General features: G+C 40.8%; 1 protein-coding gene across 2 annotated transcripts in view; it reads left to right on the top strand.

Annotated features, from left to right (window-relative positions):
- LOC138006616 (histidine ammonia-lyase-like) overlaps positions 1 to 20,000 on the top strand; it is a 28,495-nt gene that overhangs the window by 6,771 nt on the left and 1,724 nt on the right. For both annotated transcript variants that reach the window (XM_068853055.1, XM_068853054.1), the window contains exons 3-24: positions 233 to 275; positions 1,658 to 1,688; positions 3,642 to 3,716; positions 4,068 to 4,140; positions 4,486 to 4,552; positions 7,739 to 7,776; positions 8,203 to 8,281; positions 9,603 to 9,649; positions 10,278 to 10,417; positions 11,174 to 11,221; positions 11,311 to 11,362; positions 11,451 to 11,546; positions 13,699 to 13,794; positions 14,461 to 14,519; positions 14,727 to 14,807; positions 15,694 to 15,759; positions 16,035 to 16,113; positions 16,437 to 16,487; positions 16,597 to 16,632; positions 17,149 to 17,283; positions 18,044 to 18,152; positions 18,928 to 18,997. In XM_068853055.1, coding sequence (XP_068709156.1) covers positions 233 to 275; positions 1,658 to 1,688; positions 3,642 to 3,716; positions 4,068 to 4,140; positions 4,486 to 4,552; positions 7,739 to 7,776; positions 8,203 to 8,281; positions 9,603 to 9,649; positions 10,278 to 10,417; positions 11,174 to 11,221; positions 11,311 to 11,362; positions 11,451 to 11,546; positions 13,699 to 13,794; positions 14,461 to 14,519; positions 14,727 to 14,807; positions 15,694 to 15,759; positions 16,035 to 16,113; positions 16,437 to 16,487; positions 16,597 to 16,632; positions 17,149 to 17,283; positions 18,044 to 18,152; positions 18,928 to 18,997 — 1,571 coding nt within the window. The remainder of the gene's footprint in view (positions 1 to 232; positions 276 to 1,657; positions 1,689 to 3,641; positions 3,717 to 4,067; positions 4,141 to 4,485; positions 4,553 to 7,738; positions 7,777 to 8,202; positions 8,282 to 9,602; positions 9,650 to 10,277; positions 10,418 to 11,173; positions 11,222 to 11,310; positions 11,363 to 11,450; positions 11,547 to 13,698; positions 13,795 to 14,460; positions 14,520 to 14,726; positions 14,808 to 15,693; positions 15,760 to 16,034; positions 16,114 to 16,436; positions 16,488 to 16,596; positions 16,633 to 17,148; positions 17,284 to 18,043; positions 18,153 to 18,927; positions 18,998 to 20,000) is intronic.

Raw genomic sequence — 20,000 nt, 5'->3', positions numbered from 1 at the left:
AGGTAGGTCCACTGAACTGGTTTGCCTCCTGGCCGCCAGGTGAAATCCGGTTAATCGTGTTGTACGAAGTTGCAACATAGACTTTTGAAAAGCTCCATTGAAACGAGATAAGATAAATGTTTGAATAAAATTACCGTCATTACTTTACATTGCCTTGCTGTTGTCATAGAAGTTCCTAATATCAGTCCTATAAAATGATACATTCCATCACAATGCTTTTTTTTTTTTGCAGAAAAAGAAACACAAGTGGTACACGGAACTCCAGAGATTATTTGGTATCCTGTGAAAATTCCAGCGTTAGTTATGATTCGTAGAATTCGTCTTGCATGGTTAGTGGGCCAGCAGTTTCAGGAGAAAAGTTGATTTAACTAAGGACCTGAAACCGGCAATAGTAAATTAAAGAAAACATGATTTGGAAACGTGATTTGGACTGAGAAGATAGACTTGACTCTCTTTTATCAGTCGTAACGTCAACGTTGATAGAGTCTATGCGAAGCTTAGAAGACAATCACTCGTCCTCACACTTAGCTTTTTTTTTCGACGGTCGATGTAGAACAGGGACTGTAGACTCGGGTTACGGACTGGGCAAAACAGGGTTTTAATTCAAGTATTAACCACGGAGGAAACGGCAAACTAGAATAGCACTGATCCGGATCGGTCTTGAACAACAGCCCGAATTTATACGAGATGAAAACATAGGAGTGCTTCAGTTTCGAGAGATGACAATGACCGAGCTAGCCTGCGAACACAGACGTTTTTCCGGCGATCGTTTCTCTCCCCCGAAAAATAGTGTCTGCGAAACCTTCTGTAGCTGCAAGACGATTTCTGTGACGTAAAACCTAAGCCAATCAGAATGAGGCTCATAAATCTCCAGAACCAACACGCAGGGAACACGCAAAGTACTTGTGCGTTGTCCACGTGTATGGAGTGTGATATCCATCAAAATTGAATTTTGTATTTTGATATTCAAATATGCAGTTTTGGCATTCCAATATTCAATTGTACGGTTCAAACTTCGGGTATTCAATTGTACAGTTCGGACATGCAGTTTTGACATTCCAATATTCAATTCTGCAATTCAGAGATGTAGTTTTGACATTAGAGGAATTTTCAATTGTGCAAGTCAGCCTTGCAGTTTTATCATTCTAATTGTCAATTGTGCAACTCGATTTACATTCGCAGGATACAAAATTGTGCCATTAGAATATTGAGTTTCACATATGGAGTTATATCTCCGCCAATTGGCATCCTGGTAATAACAGGTCCTTTTGACTTCGTAATCAACAACCGACGGTCTGATGTCTCCCTTGAGTAAACGTTTAGTCCAAGGTTGTCCGGTTAGAGCACTCAAAGCCATTCTCGTCTCCAGAGCCACCCGGCCCCCTTAGCCGCCAAAGGCTGAAAACCACATCGTTTTCTCGTGCGAAGGCCCAGCTGGCTAAGAGAAACGATGGGATCTGGGAACCAGAATGACTCAAAGCGAAAAATGAATAACTTAGACTAAAAATAACGCTCTCTGTCATTTTCACGCAACTGCCTTACTTGTTTGCCAAATCGCTAAAACAGTGTGTTTTCCCATACTCAAATCTTTTTTGACTCCATTTGAAAGCCAATGTTCAGCCTTAGCTTACTATTATTGTCTATATGCAACAAACAGTGCAGCAAGGGAGGATCGACAACGTGAACAGGTGAATAGAATGAATGTATATAGCTTTTTTATGTGTATATACGAAGATCTGGGATTGGGAGGTATGTGTAATTACCGGCGATCAAATAACTTAACAAATAAAGTAGTACAACTTCGAGTTCACAAACGGTTACCTATGATTTCCTAAATTTTGCACATTGCGAATCGATCGTTTTGGGAAAGAGGCCTATATAGGCGTGGTTATGAACCATAAGGTAGATTCTGCTGGAGTAACAGTTGCTGGAGATGATAAAGAAAGACCTTAATAGTTTTTTGCAAAGGAAACCCAGGAACTAGCACCCGCATAGTCTGGATCAAAAGAAAATGAGTGAGAGAGGAGGAGTTTAGGAGCGTTGGCCAGGATACGCGAATTTCACAAAAGTTATTTTTAGATCGGAAGTCTGTTTCCCGAGGCGTTCGCTATTGAAGTAATACGAACTTATGTAATGGCGACTGTTGGATATTCAAATTTGACTTTCGTGGTCGTATCTTTCTTGAAGGCATTTTAATTTTGTTTTTACCTTGCGGACGTTTCGGGAAACAGACTTCCGTTTTCGTGACATCTAAAAATAATGTAACTTGAGGGTGCGTTCGATTGACCTTATTCCAGAATAAGAATACGTCGAGTGATGATTTAAAACGGTACGTTTGGCGTTTTTGAGCAACAAGCTAAAAGGATAATAAAGATGTGTTTAAAATAGCATTTTAGCAAGTGTTTGACTAACTTCTAACTTCTATTCCATGTATGCCTATTCCGGAATACGGTCAATCGAACGCACCCTATGTTAACATATCCCAAGGACTTACACTGCATGGGCCTCTCTCTCTCTGCCTCCTTAATTTTCTGTTATCTGGGTACGACTTTGCAGCCAGTCGGTCGACCGAGAAATCAGTGTTCCCTTGCTCCCGAATATAACGCAACAATTTCCTTTTCCCGTAAAAGTTATCGTAAGATATCCCTAATTCCCTTGGGGGAGGGGGGGGGGGGGGTAGCAATCGCAAGTGGTGGAGGCGAAGATGAGCGACAAGAAAAGACAATATAAGACTTTAAGATCCACAACGGTGACGGCAACGTCGACGGAAACTTCACCTCACAATAGATCACTCTCACGTTGTACGATGTGGGCCAATCCCCGATTCCTAAAAATAAGTTAGTACGAGTGGTTTCAGAATACAAGTTCAAATCAGTTCTATGCGCACGTGAAGTAACGAGCCAGACTGAAAGATTCACTGTAGTTTGTCCAAGTTGTCGTCAAAACCTTAAATTTGGTATTTCACGAAGTAGTTTTGAGGAGTACGGGAGAGAAGTGTTCATAAATGCATGCCGCATGTGCACCTGCAGCACGAACATTTTGGTTCTTTTAACCAATAGCTTTTCTGTTTTTTGGCGTTGTCGTTGCCTTAGCTGTCGTCGTTTCTTAAACTAACTGTTGTTATGCAGAGTACGTACCGCGAAAATATGTGCAAAAATGCGTGCCGCACGTGTAGCAACGTGTAGCACGAGTATTTTTCCTCGTGCAAACAATCATATTCTTGTTTTGAGGCGTTGTCATTGACGAGGCCGTCGCTCGTGTAGCAACGGGTAGCACGAGTGTTTTTCCTCGTGCAACCAATCATATTCTTGTTTTGAGGCGTTGTCATTGACGTGGCCGAGGCTCGTTTACACACAGCGATTTTATCGCGTGACAAGAGCTGCAATAAAATCGCAGCAAAGTTGCACTAAATTTCGAGCATGTTCGAATTGGGGCGACAAGGCTGCGATCTGTCGCGCTACAAATCGCAGTGAAATCGCCGGCTGTTCACACGCGGGGTTTGCTGTCGCCGTAAAATCGCCGTTCGATCGCAGCTCTTGTCTCGCGATAAAATCGCTCTGTGTAAAAGAGCCTTTAAACTCCCTAATATGCCCAAATCCACATTCCTCGCGCGTCTAATGAAACAAATTGATTTGCTTTAGTTTGTAGAACTCGATGGCTGCTCGTTGACACCGGCAACGTTGGTTTCACTGGGGAAAGGAAAGCTGAAAATTAGGGTTCGTTGCATTGGCAACTAGCATTTAATTTACAGGTGGTCGAAGAATTTTTCTTCTCCTTCGGGTCTGATCTCATTTCATTCAAGTACAGGAGCTTCAAGCTTCAATGTGACGCTAATGGAAGTACACCAAGTCGTAAGATAATTGCCAAACAAAACCGTTTAAAAAGTCACAATTTATCACCCTAACACGAGAGTTAAACGACCTTCTTGAAAACTATGGTTCGTTAATACCGATCAAACTGTTTTGATTAATTAAGAATAAGGCTCCTTTTGTCTTGCCAGACGGTCACTAATTTATTATTAAAATCAGAATATGGCTAAGTGGCTAAGTTCTCTATTTTATTTCCAGCTGACAGAAAATTCGGAAGAGAATGTGAGAAAATCCCGAAGATTTTTGGACGACATCGTTCGTGAGAATAAAGGTACTTCTACAGCTTTCTTTCGGTCGACAAATCTTTTCAAGATGTTATACTGATCCGAATCTGTATTCGGATTAATACAAAAAACGGGAAGTTTCATCTATTTTCGGATTTTTTGTTCGATTAGCCAGCATTCGGGCTCTCCGAGTAGTTCGCTAAAGGGCATAGTGATGTATTTAGAAGATAGCATGATCCATCTTTCTAATACCTGGGGCCTGTTCATTCCGAGGACCAATCCCGTGTACAACTGAGGTCTGTGTTTTGTCTCCGTTCACGGTATGTTGGTGGCTTGTATATAGATTTCACGGACAAGAACATTTGCCAATTTAGAGATCATTCCTTTTTCAGTGGTGTATGGCGTGACAACAGGATTCGGGAAGTTTGCCAGGGTGATTATTCCTCATGAGAAACTAAAGTAAGTATTGGCACCTGGCGTCTTTCTGTTTAAGTCCTCTTAGTCAACGAGAGTGGTGACGATTGTTTAATTCTCGAATCACTGCCGACTGATTGCAGTGGCTCGACTAGCAGAGCATTGAGTTTTCAACTAACTGAGGAGAAAGTACTGCCTTTGCAGCGACATCTCGAAATGGTTAGACCTACAATCCTGCACAAATTAATTGGGATACACACGCAAGTTTTATGCAGTTATCTAAAACAAGCCATGTTGCGCGTGAAAATGGGCTATTTATCCTCCCCTCCCCCCTACCCAACCCCCCTACCCAACCCCCCTACCCAACCCCCCTCATTCACCGTTGTACGTCCAAACGTTCATTTTGACTGTCATTGGCTTTGTTGTGGTCAATGTTGATTAGGGAGGGGAAGGGGAGGGGCAAAGGTACGGGGTAGTCAGGAAGGCGTCTCATACATGACTGTCCCAATGTTATTTGTCTAGGATACATACGTACATACATACATACATACATACACACACACATACATACACACATACATACATACATACATACATACATACATACATACATACATACATACATACATACATACATACATACATACATACATACATACATACATACATACATACATACATACATACATACATACATACATACATACATACATACATACATACATACATACATACTTAATTGACCTCTCCCCATAGGGGCTTTTCAGGACCAATGAATCAACGAAACAACAGAACACAACAACTACAACTGTTAAGAATCCCAACAGGCCGGAGGCAAACCAGTTGGCTATTTACAAGTGCAGCTGGGAAGTTGAACCAGGGACTACTAGGATCAAATTCAACGAGTGGTCAGTGCGGGTCTTGAACCCGGGATCTCCGGATCTCAAGGCAAGCGCCCTAACCACTGGGCCACACTTCCTTGCAGATTTTTCGGATAAGGACGGTACACCGTTGAAACAATAATCTCGCATTTACAAACCATTAGTGCAAAGGGGAGAAACAAAATCACGTTCAGCAGATGCTGAATGGTGGTAGCAGTGTTGTGCAAACGAATGCAACAACTTCCAATATTGTAAGGACTTGCGGTGCACTATGGGAAGGATTTTCTGTCACGGGGAGACCACAGGTAATGCGCATGGTGAAAGAGCTGTGTGGAACCAATGGAACCAAAATTGTTGTGCTGCGCTTCGGCGATCACGGAATAAAATAATTTGGTTGTTGCCGGCTCAAATGTTTGATCAGCTTTAAAGGGAACCTCCACTAAAACAACGAAATAACTTCAAACCACAAAACATAATGTTTACAATTAAAAGTGTTCAAACTTTTTCCTATGAAAGCGTTTATATTCGAAAAAAATGAATTTCAAAAACGCTTGTTTTGGCTTTCAAAATTCCCAGGGCGGCGCCCGGGAATTTTGAAAGCCAAAACAAGCGTTTTTGAAATTCATTTTTTTTTTGGGAAAGAAACGCTTTCATTGCAAAAAGATTGCACAATTTTAATTGGTAACATTATGTTCTATGGTTTTTAAGTTATTTTGTTGTTTTAGTGGAGGTTCTCTTTAAACTTTGCGCATCATGCAGTAGGGTCTGCATAAAGACGCAAAGTGTTATACTCACCAATGTTGGGAATTCCTGCCCATTAAGAAATGACGACGGTTACAGCAACTGCAAAGCACTATCTATCTATCTATCTATCTATCTATCTATCTATCTATCTATCTATCTATCTATCTATCTATCTATCTATCTATCTATCTATCTATCTACCTATCTAGAGCGTCGCACCGGAATCGCGAGGTCACGGGTTCAAACCCCGTTGAAGTCCTGAATTTTTCAGACTTCTCTGCGAAGATCATAGCTTCACTTGATATCTATCTATCTATCTATCTATCTATCTATCTATCTATCTATCTATTAATTTCGGGCGTACCCGCACTGATTCAATGAGTCTGTCCCATTTCCGTCTATTGGCCATGAGGGATGCAAGATCCTGCCTCGAAATAGTATTTCTTGATTTTGTCAAGGGAAAAAAAGCGCTGCACGTGCGGCACGCATGTTTGGAACATTTCTTTACAGTGCTCTGCAATTGAAACCCTTTAAATAACCAAACTTGTGAAAATGAGCATACAACAATGAATTTTATTATTCTCCATCTTTACTTCAAAACCTTCCGTACTGATCCAGTTACATGATAATTAGACCATGATAATGTACAAAGTGAACAAGGAGGGAAAATCTTGGAAGATTAAGGAAAGAGCAACGTTGTATTTTTAAGTGACATTTTTCGCTGAGGTTGCTGTTGTCGTTTCGCATTGCGTTTACGTAAAACGGTTGAAAATTCTCTTATTCTAAGGTCCCGTCCACACGTATCCCGGGTATTTTTTAATTCGCAACTTTTTCTCTGCAAAGAGTCCATTAATTTGGACTCTTGCTCTGCGGATTCAAAAATTTTCACGTGCACGCGTAACGTAATCAAATCGAATTTGCCTGTCCACACGTATCCGGATTCGTAAAAGTATCCAGGACTCCTCCGTCACTATTTTCAACAGAGCATGCGCCATCAGGCGTGCGAGTTGGCGGCAATTTTCGTTCAGCAGCCAAGTTGAAGTTTGTAACATAACTGTTTGTGAGTTTGTAACGTTATCGGATTTGAAAATATCCGGATTCGACCGTCCACGCGATTTCACATGCGTAATCAAAACTTTCCACTCTCAAGAGAGTGGATTCAAAAAGTTTCGGATTCTCATGCCAGATGCGCCGGATAGGTGTGGACGGAAGCCGATTAAAGTATATCCGGATTCATGTGGGCAGGATCTAACTTGCCTTGCTCATTTTGAGGAGTTGATCGATAACTGGTGCAAAGAGGTGAGAAAGAAGCCAATATCAAAGAAGTTTCTCCATTTTTTTTTGCAAACTCCACTCCTTATTGCATAGAGCTTTAGAGAAGTCGTACACTGTTCGCAAAGGGCACGGGGTCGTATTCCTCTGTTTCGTAGTCTGGCCGCCATGTTACGATCAATTCCCTATTTTAAAAATATATTCACGTGAAAATTGTTAATAGAAATACAACATCCTAATAAGGATCTAAAATGGTGATCTCCCTGATTGTTCTTTCTTTCTTAACAGACTTGCATTTCAGATTAAATGCTAACGAATCGTGATCTCATTTCAGGGAACTCCAACAGAATGTCATAAGATCACACGCTGCTGGTAAATTAAAATTGTTTATTTGCGCAAGTTGTTATGATCGCAGCACGAGTAAGTAACATAATTGCGGCTTTCAGCTTTAGGAAGTCTTTGGACAAACTCCATTTTTTGCCTTGAAGAGAAGCCCTCAAGAACAGCGAAGCCTCGAGAAAACAAACTTCTCGCGGCTTTGCCACTCGTGTGCGCATTGGACTGGTGGCTTCACCATTCGTTCCCGTGTTGGACTAGCGGCTTCGCTGCTCGGTGACTCACGTTTCGCCACGAAAAAGGAGTGTTAAAACTTCATTTGGCTTCGGATATTTGTCCTTTCTTTCCAAATATAAAACTGTTTAAATAGCCCCTGAAAGCTCTTTACTGGTAAGATGTTGAGTAGCGTCGTTGATAAGTTAAAAATCTTCTTGTATCTCAGTTCTGTTCTTTCCTCCCTAGGTGTTGGTCCTCCTTTATCAATTGAGCACACGCGCATGTTATTCGCATTAAGGATTAATGTCCTAGCGAAAGGTTACAGGTGAGAACAACCGATAAAGCTTATTTAAAGCTGACAATTCATTTCATCTGTCGAAAAAAACGCGCGGCGCGGATTCGAAGCCAGAGATTGGAACTAATTATAAGGGATTAAAATCGAGTGCAATCCGATTAAAAAGGCTTTGATGAATGACTGCTAACACTCCTCAACTCTACCTACGACATTTCGTTGTTGTTTCATTTTGTGTTCTGCGGAAAACTTGCCTCAGTCCTGGTACTGGATAACTTGTAACCATCCTGGTTTACGTAACTCGCCCTAGCAGTAGAGCATGGAGGGCATGGAACCACTATACCAGCCTGTGTCAAGTTGTTCAAAGCAGCTTTGGTTACTGAGTCTAGTCAAACTTGAAAGTGTTGCCATAGTATTATCCCGATTATGAATATTTTACTATTTCAGTCTTAGCAGCATTGCAGATGATTGTTACCCAAACCTCTTCCCACGAGGCTCCTACAGTTCAACAGTACAGTAAACACCCGCATATGAGAACAAGTGGTTTTAAGAACATCAGGCTGAAATTTGGCCAATAAAGCACCATATAAATGAGAACAAATTCAGCCTGATAAATAAAACATGTTCTTAATATAAAGGGAAAGGGTATAAGAATGAGGAAACAGTAAAGTGACTCATATCAAAATACTATGGTGTTTGGGACCATTACAAACTCTAAAAGTATTGTATGTTAATTAAACCTCTAGTAATGCATAATTTGAAGTATTTCTGAAACCAATTTTAAGAACATTGTAAAAACACTTTCAAGCTGATTTCTCACTAAGCGATTTTTCTCACTAAGCGATTTCTCACTAAGCGCTTAAATAAGAACAAGATCAGCCTTAAACCTGAAATCCGTGTTTTTACATACGCGTGTTTACTGTACTAGAGCTCCGAACTAGTAATCGGAATGTCGTTATATATAGGCTCGACTCCAGCAAGAGGCCAATCAAATTTTCTCCGAGTATCTTCCAGACTTATACGAAAAAACAAAAGCACGTTTCTTCATGTCGTGATGTTAATGCAGCGGCTAAGTAGGAACATGCCACAGCATCAAGCAATATTTACTCCGGGTTAAAAGTTGATCATTTGTGATCAAATCATTTAAAAATCAAAGGAAAAAGCAAGGATGTTATCACCAATGCCATGGGTATAATTTTGTTTAGCTTGCCTTCAATTAAACTGGATTGTTGCGTATACTAGCTCTCGGGGAAGTTCTCTTTGTAATCATGCTTACAAAATGTCTCCTGTGGAAAATAGTGCTGATTGCTTACTTGTAATGGTGACTTACTGGAAATCTTTCTTTTCGTTTCAGTGGGATATCACTCAAGACTTTAAAACAGCTTATTGCAATCTTTAACGGTAAAAACATCAGCAGCGCCTAATTTATTGTATATCAGTTGATTCTTTTGGTCGTCTCTGTTAATTGATTTCATTTAATAATAATAATAATAATAATAATAATAATAATAATAATAATAATAATAATAATAATAATAATAATAATAATAACAATAATGGTTTATTTAATGTAATCCACAACAGCTCTTCTTCTTCTTCTATTTTTATTTTATGCATTTGTGCTTTTGGTGGTATAGTTGTGTTGTTACTGAAAATATAAACTCGACATCGTGATAATATTTGTTAGTATATACTAAAACCTAAAACAGTGGATAGCGTTGAACGCGCGCGCTGATTGGCTACTCAAACTCCGGATATCCTTTGCTATTCACCTCCGAGCAATTCGCGCGGAATTTGGGCCCGAAAAGGTTGTTGTAATCTTTGCAGGAATAAATGAGTTAAAATCATCTTTTTGTGCTATATTATCTCACCGTTTGAGTATATACTAAAACAACTATTCGCCTCAGTGTCGGTGGCTATTGATGAATATTTACCTCGACGCTTCGCGGCTTGGTAAATATCCACCACTAGCCATCTCCACTTCGGTGAATAGTTGTTAACTAATCAGCCATTTTTTTTTAATTTGTAGAGGACTGTATGCCTTGGGTTCCTGAGCAGGGTACCGTCGGGGCTAGTGGCGACCTTGCTCCGTTAGCTCACTTGGCTCTAGGTTTCCTGGGGGAGGGGCAGATGTGGAGTCCCAAGAGTGGATGGGCCGATGCCAGTTTGGTTAGTGCTGTTTGGTTAGATAACGGCTCAAATTTCTTTTTGAGAAATATAGAGCATAAATGTCCAATATTATAACTGCATAGTGAGATCATGGTACTTTGTATACACGTCAAAACGTGTGATAAGGCGACTCCTTAAAGTGTATATTACAGATTTTTTTTTTATTTACTCAAGTGAAACATCATGGTTTTCTAAGATAAAAACAACCCAAAAAAAATCCATACCGATTTTTATTATATGCCCTTCAGCCGCGCTAGTAGGGAGACTGGGAATAGCAGATCTGTGACGTCAAAACAGAACGAAATTTTTCCTTTTTTAGATTGAGAATTTGCTGAAACTGCTTCTGAGTTGCGTTGTATTTAATGCTAAAGACAAAAGAACAAAAATTTCCAGCACTAAAATCCCTGCTTTTCTGTTTTGACGTCACTGGCCATTTATTTAAGGATTCGGTTAGGATTTCACTTTGTATTACAAGGTTTAGAACCTGGGACCCCTCAAAAAATCCCCGCCATTTGAACTAGTTTTCAAGAGAAGTAAGAAGATAATTATTGAAAAGTTTCACGACATAGACGTTTTCATTTCGAAGATGAAAAGGGATTTATGCCACCTAAAGTATGCTCGAAAAGCTTCGAGACTTTCCAGAGACGAGCCCAACATGGACAGACGATACAACATGCTCGCAAGATCGAAAGGATTGAGTAAAAGAGCGGAATTGCTGACTGGATATCGTTCCTCTTATATCCATTTTCATGATAGGTTCTCAAGGCGCACAGATTGCAACCCTTAGAACTGGAGCCAAAGGAGGTTAACTTCTAACCTTTTGTTGTATTTTTCCTTTCCAAATTTAGAACCGTTTGTTTGATTTTCCGTCATCATTTTTTATCCTTTGTTAGGGGATAGCATTGATCAATGGAACTCAGTTAATAACTTCTCTCGGTGCTGAAGGTAAGTGTACCACCTTGATTCGATTTCGACCCGCAACCTCCAGATGAAGTGGTGATGCCTTATTGCGTGCTCTGTTTCCGTTTGTTAGCCGTTCAGCGGTCTCGTTTGGTTGCCAAGCAGGCTGATGTCATCGCAGCAGTTTCACTGGAAGTCTTGAAAGGGACAACGAGAGCGTTTGATGGGTGTAAGTAATGCCCCGTTCACACCAAACCTTAACCATGTTTTAAACCGGTTTAGTTAAACACGGTTTCAAAGTGTTTTATTTTTTAAATCATGTATACTGATTTTAGTCGACTACAAACTTAACACAGACCAAAGCATGTATTGAAACTCGCTCGAATCTCATGTAAAAGCCAGTCCTAGATTTTTCTGTGACTGATTTTCATTTTCTTAAACCCAGGTTAATTAAACATGTCTTGTTGGTGTGAATAGGGTACAATACTACAGAGCTATTACAGAGCCGACAGTGGTAACTTTTTCCGGTCCAAGGCTTTGCCTCCGACTGGAAGCCATTGAAAGGTCTGTTGTCTCAGATGCTAATGCGCTTTTGACAAAGGGGATTACGGGACACAGAAATACCCTTGCCATTCTCCCTTCAGTGCATCCGCAAGAGACGAACTCGACTTAATTCTTTTTGAAGGCTTGGTGTCATGAGATGTTGCAAAGATATGTTACTCGTATTTTCTCATTTATCTCTCGACTTTGGGATTATTGATCCAGTGGTTAGACTTGCGAACTTAATTTGATCCAAACGGACATTTTCACGATGGTGTTATTTGACTAAGGCTTTTTTAAATTAGCATCATTGTCGTTAAATCCCATTGAGCATTCCGATAATGATAGTCAAATGGCGCTATCCATTAATTTCAAAATGCATCAGTTGACCAGTTTCGAGAAATTTGGTTGGCTTGAGAATACCTTGTCAATTAGTAGGCAAGTTTAACACCGCGTTTTCGTGAAACAGCAGGCTGCTGCTTGTCAGGCTAGGAATTACAGTATTCACAAGTCAAGTTTTCACAAGTTATTCACAAGTTTTCACAATTATTACAATGTTCTCGTGAATATTTAGCGGTCGGGAATCCTTATACGATATAAGGCGACATTGCTCGTACTGAACTGATTGCGAACGGACTTTGAACGAGATGTTCAGCGAGTTTGCCGAATATTGGAAAGGTCTCTGACGAGTCGATGGTCAGACTAGCCATTACAGTATTCACAAGTAAGTTTTCATAAAATCAAACTAGTTGCATTAATGTTGGGCAAAACGCAAATTTCAGCTTGACATTTTAGAGAGCTAAAACACGCGCGTTTTTGAGACGCGGACGGAAACCGGAAGTGAGATGTTTTCCCTTTTAACTTGTCTTACACAACCACATTTATATTGGTAAGTATCTTTTCTCCATTAAAGATGATTAGTATAAAAATCTGGGAGACACCACTGCCCTGGCACGAGAAATGTCCTCTTCCGGTTCCCGTCCGCGTCTCAGAAACGCGCGTGCTTAAACTCGCACGTTTTGAAATGCGGACGGCAACCGGAAGAGAACATTTCGGGAGCCAGGACAGTGGTGTCTCCCAGATTTTTTATACTAATGATCTGTAATGTAGAAAAGATACTTAGCATTGTAAATGTGGTTGTGTGAATACAATTTAAATGGGAAAACAGCTCACTTCCGGTTGTCGTCCGCGCCTTGAGCTTTAGCTCGCGATTAGCACGCGCGTTTTTGAGGTGAGACGGGGACGACAACCGGAAGTGAGCAGTTTTCATCTTTATCTTGTCTTCACACAACTACGTTTACATTGCCAATTACCTTTTTCCCATTAGAGATGATTAGTATAAAATCTAGGGGGATACCATTGTCCTGGCGCGCAAAATATCTTCCGGTTGCCGTCCGCGTCTCAAAAACGCGCGTGCTTTGAGACGCGGACGACAACCGGAAGTGAGCTGCTTCCCCTTTTAACTTGTCTTTACACACCTGGAACCACATTTACATTGCTAAGTATCTTTCTCCATAGGAGATGATTAGTATGAAACTCAGGGAAGTACCACTGTCCTGACACGCGAAATGTTCTCTTCCAGTTGCCGTCCGCGTCTCAAAAACGCGCGTGCTTTGACGTCAAGTCGGGCATTCGTGAAAACATCGAGGAGATCATCCCTTGCAGACACTTCCTTTCCTTCTTACCCTGAGAGAGGAAAATCAAAGAAACATGCGCCCAACAGTGTAGCCTGGCGTTTGCTCTTTGCCAGAAACCCAAAGCTAAATCTCTCTATTAGTAAATATGAGGTGTAGTACATGACATTTCAACTTCTATGGCTAACAGCGTATTTAATTGTTTAGTAATCCAGCAAGTACGGCCACACTTTGGTCAGCAGCGTGTCGCTGAGAGGTTGCGGTCCTTGCTTCATTCCAGAGTATATCTCTCAGAAATTGCAGGTAAGATATGATGACGTTGCAGCATTGCAACTCTATCTGTTGTTTTTCTTACATGAACGGGTTTTTCACTTTCGGACAGGTTCCCCGCAGGCATTAGTCTTATTTCTGTCGGCCAGCTTGTATGAGTTGAATGTGGCGATCAAAAATATTTTGCTTCACACTAAGAGAAAATTTAGTGGTTAGATTGTCCCACTCTACGCTTCGACCATACGTAAACTTGATTTTCAAGTATGCTCCTGAAAAAATGACTTTTCCATGAGAATTTCAGTGGCTGTGTGGAAAGTACTATTTTGCCCTGTATATATATTCTTTTAGTAAAATCCAACTAGTGGTCTATTATCAATGCTGTGTTCTGATTGGTTGAGCTACTAATAGGCTATTTGTTATAGCCCACTTGTAGCGAAAGCGCCGGTCATATTTGTAATGTTTTGGCGGCAGAAAAGGATTAAAGTCTAGCTTTAACTAGCGAAAGATGTTTTGTCTCGATATTTTTTTGACCAACTAGTTGGATTTTACTAAAACAATTATTCCTCTCGCCCTCATGGCCTCAGAATCAATAGCCCATTCGGCCTTCGGCCTCGTGGGCTATTGACTCAGAGCCCATTCGGGCTCGAGGAATAATTGTTAAATATTCTTTAGCCGCTAGTTTCTTCTTGTCCTTTTCAGAGAGTCACAGATTCTGCAATCGTGTTCAAGATGCCTACACCTTGCGTTGCTGTCCACAGGTAGACATTCAACATCGTTTCTTGTCCACTGATTGCGTCTGCTTTATATCTCAGATGGCCAAACACACTTCGAAACGGATAGCCTGTCAAACACAACAATATGTCGCAAACCTGTTGCTATGAATGATTGATAAGTGAAATGATTGTTGACTAACATGTTGACATACCCTTTCTCTAACGATTCTATACGTTGTCCTTATATGGCAGGTTCACGGAGTCGTAAATGACACCATCGACTTTGTAGAAGACGTCATAACCACAGAAATGAACAGTGCCACAGATAACCCAGTATCCTTAACGTGGTGGTTAACCTGCTTCTGTCAAACGATTTTTTTTTTCTTAAAAGTGAATTCGATCCGGAAAAGCCCATGCATGGGAACATTTAAGACTATTTTCTTCAAATGAAAAAAGGTCTAAAGCCTTGCTCTTTCTGTGAAGTGTTTTTGCGAACTTAAGGGTCTTTCATGAAACCGGCGTCTTCTATAACAAAGCTCGTGCGTTGGCCCTAGCTATTTTTTTTTCTCAAACTTTGTTGGGAAACATGGAAAATCCAAACAGAATGTGACATAAAAGTAAACATGGTAAAGAAATGTACAAACATGTTCCAAAGGGGAGAACGCGAACGGGATATGAGTCTCATGCGAGGCGCTACCCAGTACACGTATCTGCATACTAAATAGAATAAAAAGGGAAAAAAAAAAAAGAAAACATCTAGTTCGTGTAGTCTTTGCAAGAAATGTCCCCAATCCGCGTTTTCAAAATTCCACCTTGTAGCTCGATGTTGTACTCTTTCGATATTGGTCTCAAGTCGTGCTGAGGAGACCATACCTATGAAGCATAGAAAAGATGAGATTTAACTAAGGAGAGGTACAAGGAACGCCTAACTTTGGGGTCGGTTATGATCTTGTTTAGAATATATGACATTTCATTTTCGAACCCCGTACAAGCCTGGATTTCTTTAGGCTTTCTGGCCACTGCGTGTGCGCTTGCTAAGTTGCGGCTCATCTAACGGCGATGATCTTTCTAATTTTCATTTTAAGTTTGTAACTTTTCATCTTTATGACAGTATTTAAAAGTCAAAGTAATGGTGAAAAATGTTTCAACGTATCGATCGATCCGCCTATGCATTCGGTTTTGCATCATAGTTATTCATTCATAACCTGTTGATCAATAGATTGTTTTTGCTGACCAAGGGGAGGTAATTTCAGGTGGAAACTTTCATGGCGAGTATCCCGCCAAAGTAAGTGATTATGCTGCAACTAAACTGTCAGTTATTTGCAAATTTACTGAAGGAAAAATGCGAAAGGGTGCCTGTTTTTTATGTGTATATCCAGGTTATCTTTGTCAATGTTCGAAGCCCGGAGAAAACCCCGAGATTTTTCGAAGTTCTTATCAAAGGTTTCAAGGAATTTCATTATACATTCTACTTGAATACAAGAAGAGCTTGCCTCTGAGAGCGAAAGGCTAGTCACTGTCTGAATTTAAAAGTGCTTACAATTTGCAATTTGTTGCTAGGTGCTTGACTACTTAACAATTGGTATTCACGAACTGGCGAGTATGAGCGAAAGGAGAATGGAAAGACTTGTCAATCCAGGTAATTTCGTCTTGTTTTTGCTCTCAAAGCGACCGTTTTATCGTTCTGTAAAAGTTAATTTAACTTGTATAAAGTGCATCCATGTTGCGCGAATAACAGTGGGGAACGTGACCCGGCATTGGAAGGCGGCTCAAATGTTTGGATAAAATGTTGGCGGAAAAGCGTTATCGATGACAAAGCTGTGCGTGACATTCATCGGTCGAAAAATGATGGTACAATTTCATCTATGATGGAATTAGCAATTCTCCAAAATGCTAGCAGCAACCATGGGGAGATTTACCTTATTATATATCTGATTTGATAGCACTTGTTTCTTTGTTCAGCTTACAGTGAACTGCCAGCATTTCTTGTGATTGAAGGTGGAATTAACTCCGGTGAGTTATCCACTTGCCACTTTTTTATCTGCATTACTGATTTAGCTGGAAATTCGCCTTCACGATTAAAACAAATGTGATTGAATTTTCTCTTTTATTTGCTTTTCAGGTTTCATGATGGCGCACTGCACAGCCGCATCTTTGGGTAAAGTTTTTCATTTTCATTTTCAAAGGCTGGTTGGTTTTACATGCAACTCGCGACCCAGTTATCATTCTGGTCACCAGTGCCTCGGGTCAGTCATGCGCCAAAGAGAAAAGCTTTGGTGACGACATAGCTTAATTATAAGTTCAAACGACATGCGCTGCTAGTGAAGACCAGCCTTAAACCCTTTAGGAGTGCGAACACAAACTTTGATTTGATCGATGAACTTGAGACCGCACGCTCCCATGAGTTATTTTTAAAAAGGTCAAATTCAATGGCCCGTGACATTTTGATTGCGAGGAAAAATAATCACCAATCAAGACATGGAGTTCGTTGCCAACAGGCCTGATGGATTTCTTGTATGCATTTCGGGTTTTTTTCAGGGGAAAGCGAAAGTTCAAGGAGATTAGTGTAATGTGAAGGATAACCCCAAACAATTCTTTGACTTTGATTATTCGTTTTTTTTTGCATAAGCTTTTCTCTGAATGTAACAACTGCTGATTTATTAGTTTTTATTAGTTTCAGAGAACAAAGTCCTGTGCCATCCCTCCTCGGTAGACTCTTTGCCTACATCCGCTGGTCAAGAGGATCACGTATCTATGGGAGGCTTTTCCGCCAGGAAAGCAATTAAGGTCGTGGAAAACGTAGAAAAAGGTTAATGTATTCATCGTACTGTTTTAAAACGAACTAACTCTAGTGTGCTTCACGGCATTTTTAACGAGAAAAACGCTTTCTTGAAAGTGTGGGAAGAAACTCCTGCTGTCGCAAAGAAGCCTGATTAAGACGGAACTTGAGCGGAACTGAACCGCTGACGGTGAAGTGCGTAGCGTAATCGCATGATCAGAGGTTTGAATATTTTTTTGGAGACTGGATTTCTTTCAGGCTTCTTTTTGCAACTGCTTCAGTTGACTCGCAAGCGGCTATGATCTTTCTTTTAACCGACGCCAAGATGTTGCGATAGTCTGTACACTCTCGGCCATCATCGCACGACATGACCTATGTCCAGAATTACCTGCAATTGCATGCACGCCCACTGATTTTCGACATCCAATCCTTCTCGTCCCCAGAGCCCTTCGTTTCTTTTTTGATCAAAAGAAATGGAGGAGTCTGGGGACGAGAATGATATCCGACACGGAGTGTTCCTATATTTAAATTAGGCATTTGGCACCGACAGTTTCTAGCAACGAGGCGACACGGCCGACGACATTGTGCTCATTCACAAGGCCACACCACCTGGACGCGCAAAACACCAGAATGTTTTTGATGACCAAGACTACGGCTCTGCGCGTGTGTGTTGCCGTCCTCAGCAAATCGGTAACTTTATAGATGGCGACCAATAAATTATTATGCAGCCGCATTTGTTCTGTATTTCATGAAACCGTCTGAATTTCCTTTTCTTTTATTTTACTTACAGTGCTTGCTATTGAATTATTGATAGCTTGTCAGGGAATAGATCTCCTGCGACCTCTGAAAACTACGGAGCCTTTGGAAGCTGTCCATTCGCTCGTGAGAAAAACTGTCAAGTGAGCGATTTCATTCTTCTTTTCTGAATACTTCAGGGGGCGGCGGATCCAGAAAAAGCCAGGAACAAGGGGCCGAAGAAGTTGATTCTATATAGGACCCACTTTAATTTGTTTAGGGCTGGGGACTATTGTTCCTGTTGTGTTTTCCTTTCATTGGTTTGTGAGCCAATCGAGTGTTGTTGTAATAGCTGCTTCCTGATCAAGGGATATCTCATGTGTGAGGCCCTCCCAGGGGTTCTGGGGAACAGGGGGACAAAGACAAGATATCTTAGGGAACAAAAGCAAATTTTAAAGGGAACCTGGGATCTGTGACAGCCCTCCCCCCTCTGTGATGCCATGTCTTCCTGGGTTAATTGCTCCTTGTGCCTGAAATAGCTAATTTTTTATGTTTATTTATCCATTTATTTATTTTATTTACTTAAGTATTCATGTGCTGTATTAACCTTTTCATTCATATCTTGTTCTAGACTCTTAATAAATCGATGTCACTGCCCGCCGCGATTAACTTATGCTATTTGCAGGCAGTGTCACGAAATAAAGTTGTTGTTGTTGTTGTTGCTCTCTGCAAATAAAGCGGGATCCGAGTACTTTCTCATACCACGAGGGTGCAATCATGCAGATTCTTTGAGAAACGAGAATCGCTAATATGAGAACGGGAACGGGAAAGAAGTCGAACTCCGTTCAAAAGCTTTCCGATACATGAAATGCTGAAAATCTATGGCTTGTGGAGAACGTGAACGCGACACTTTTTTTCCCTTTTTGTGTGTTTTTGAAGGTCGTGGGACAAAGATCGCTACCTGGCACCAGACATAGAAGCAGCGCTCCATCTTGTTAAGGAAGGCAAGGTAAAGGCTGGTTTTCATCAGCGACGTAAGCACAGACACAAATAACAATACGCAAACGCATTATTTGGCTTAGTGTCTCCTATCCAAACAGAAGTTGCTAAAGATCACGCCATGGTGCCTCAGTTGGTTGGGCACCGGGATACCAAGGCAGGAGGTCGCGAGTTCGACTCCGGCCGGACCAACACTCAGGGTCTAAAAATAACTAAGGGCGCGTTCTTTTGGTACTATTCGGGAATAGGAATACACGGAATAGACGGTATTCGTGTTCTTTTGGGACCTATTCCGTTTTGGGAGTGAACGGAATACTATTCTGTTCATTCTGCTCCCGATAACAGAATAAATGGAATGGCCAGAATATGGAGTGTATCTCCGCACGGCCATGTAATATCCTCTATTTCTTTCCGTTTAGGATGTTTAGTTAAAAAAAAAAGATATGAAGAAGGTAAATGACTTAATAAAACATGTTCTTAACTGTGAATCTGGAATTGGTTTTGACAGTACAGATTTTCAGTTTTTCATCCCCAGAGTAAACGTGACCCTCTTCCACAAGAGAGGCTCGTTCGCGAGGGGGAAAAATTTTATAACAAAGGGTCTATTTCCAAAGAGTAAGAATCAGGTGTCAGATTTGTCCCAAACAGCCTCAGAGAAGTTGCTGTTTTTAAACCACGATTTGCAGGAAAATAAACAACAGACCACATATACCATTCACATTTAAATGATATGGAAATACCTGGAACAAAACGTATAATTATTCTCGAAGGGTTTGGATTGGGTACAACATTGAGTTAGCTGACTTGGTCTATTGCTTATTTTCCCGCAAAACTTTGTTCAAAAATAGACATTTTTCTGACGCTGATGGGGACTAGGCCAATTTGGCGAATTCATTAGACGCCCGCAAACGAGGAACAAGGTTGCGGAAGCAAATGTTTCCCGTTTGCGGTCCCAAGAAACATTTGTTGTGGAAGCAAAATTTACTTCCCGGGAAGCAAAAACATTTTGCTTC

Source organism: Montipora foliosa, chromosome 6, assembly GCF_036669935.1.
Source record: "Montipora foliosa isolate CH-2021 chromosome 6, ASM3666993v2, whole genome shotgun sequence".
NCBI classification, from domain to species: Eukaryota; Metazoa; Cnidaria; class Anthozoa; order Scleractinia; family Acroporidae; genus Montipora; species Montipora foliosa.
The sequence above is the reverse complement of the archived record's forward strand: the minus strand, read 5'-3'. Positions and strand labels throughout refer to the sequence as shown.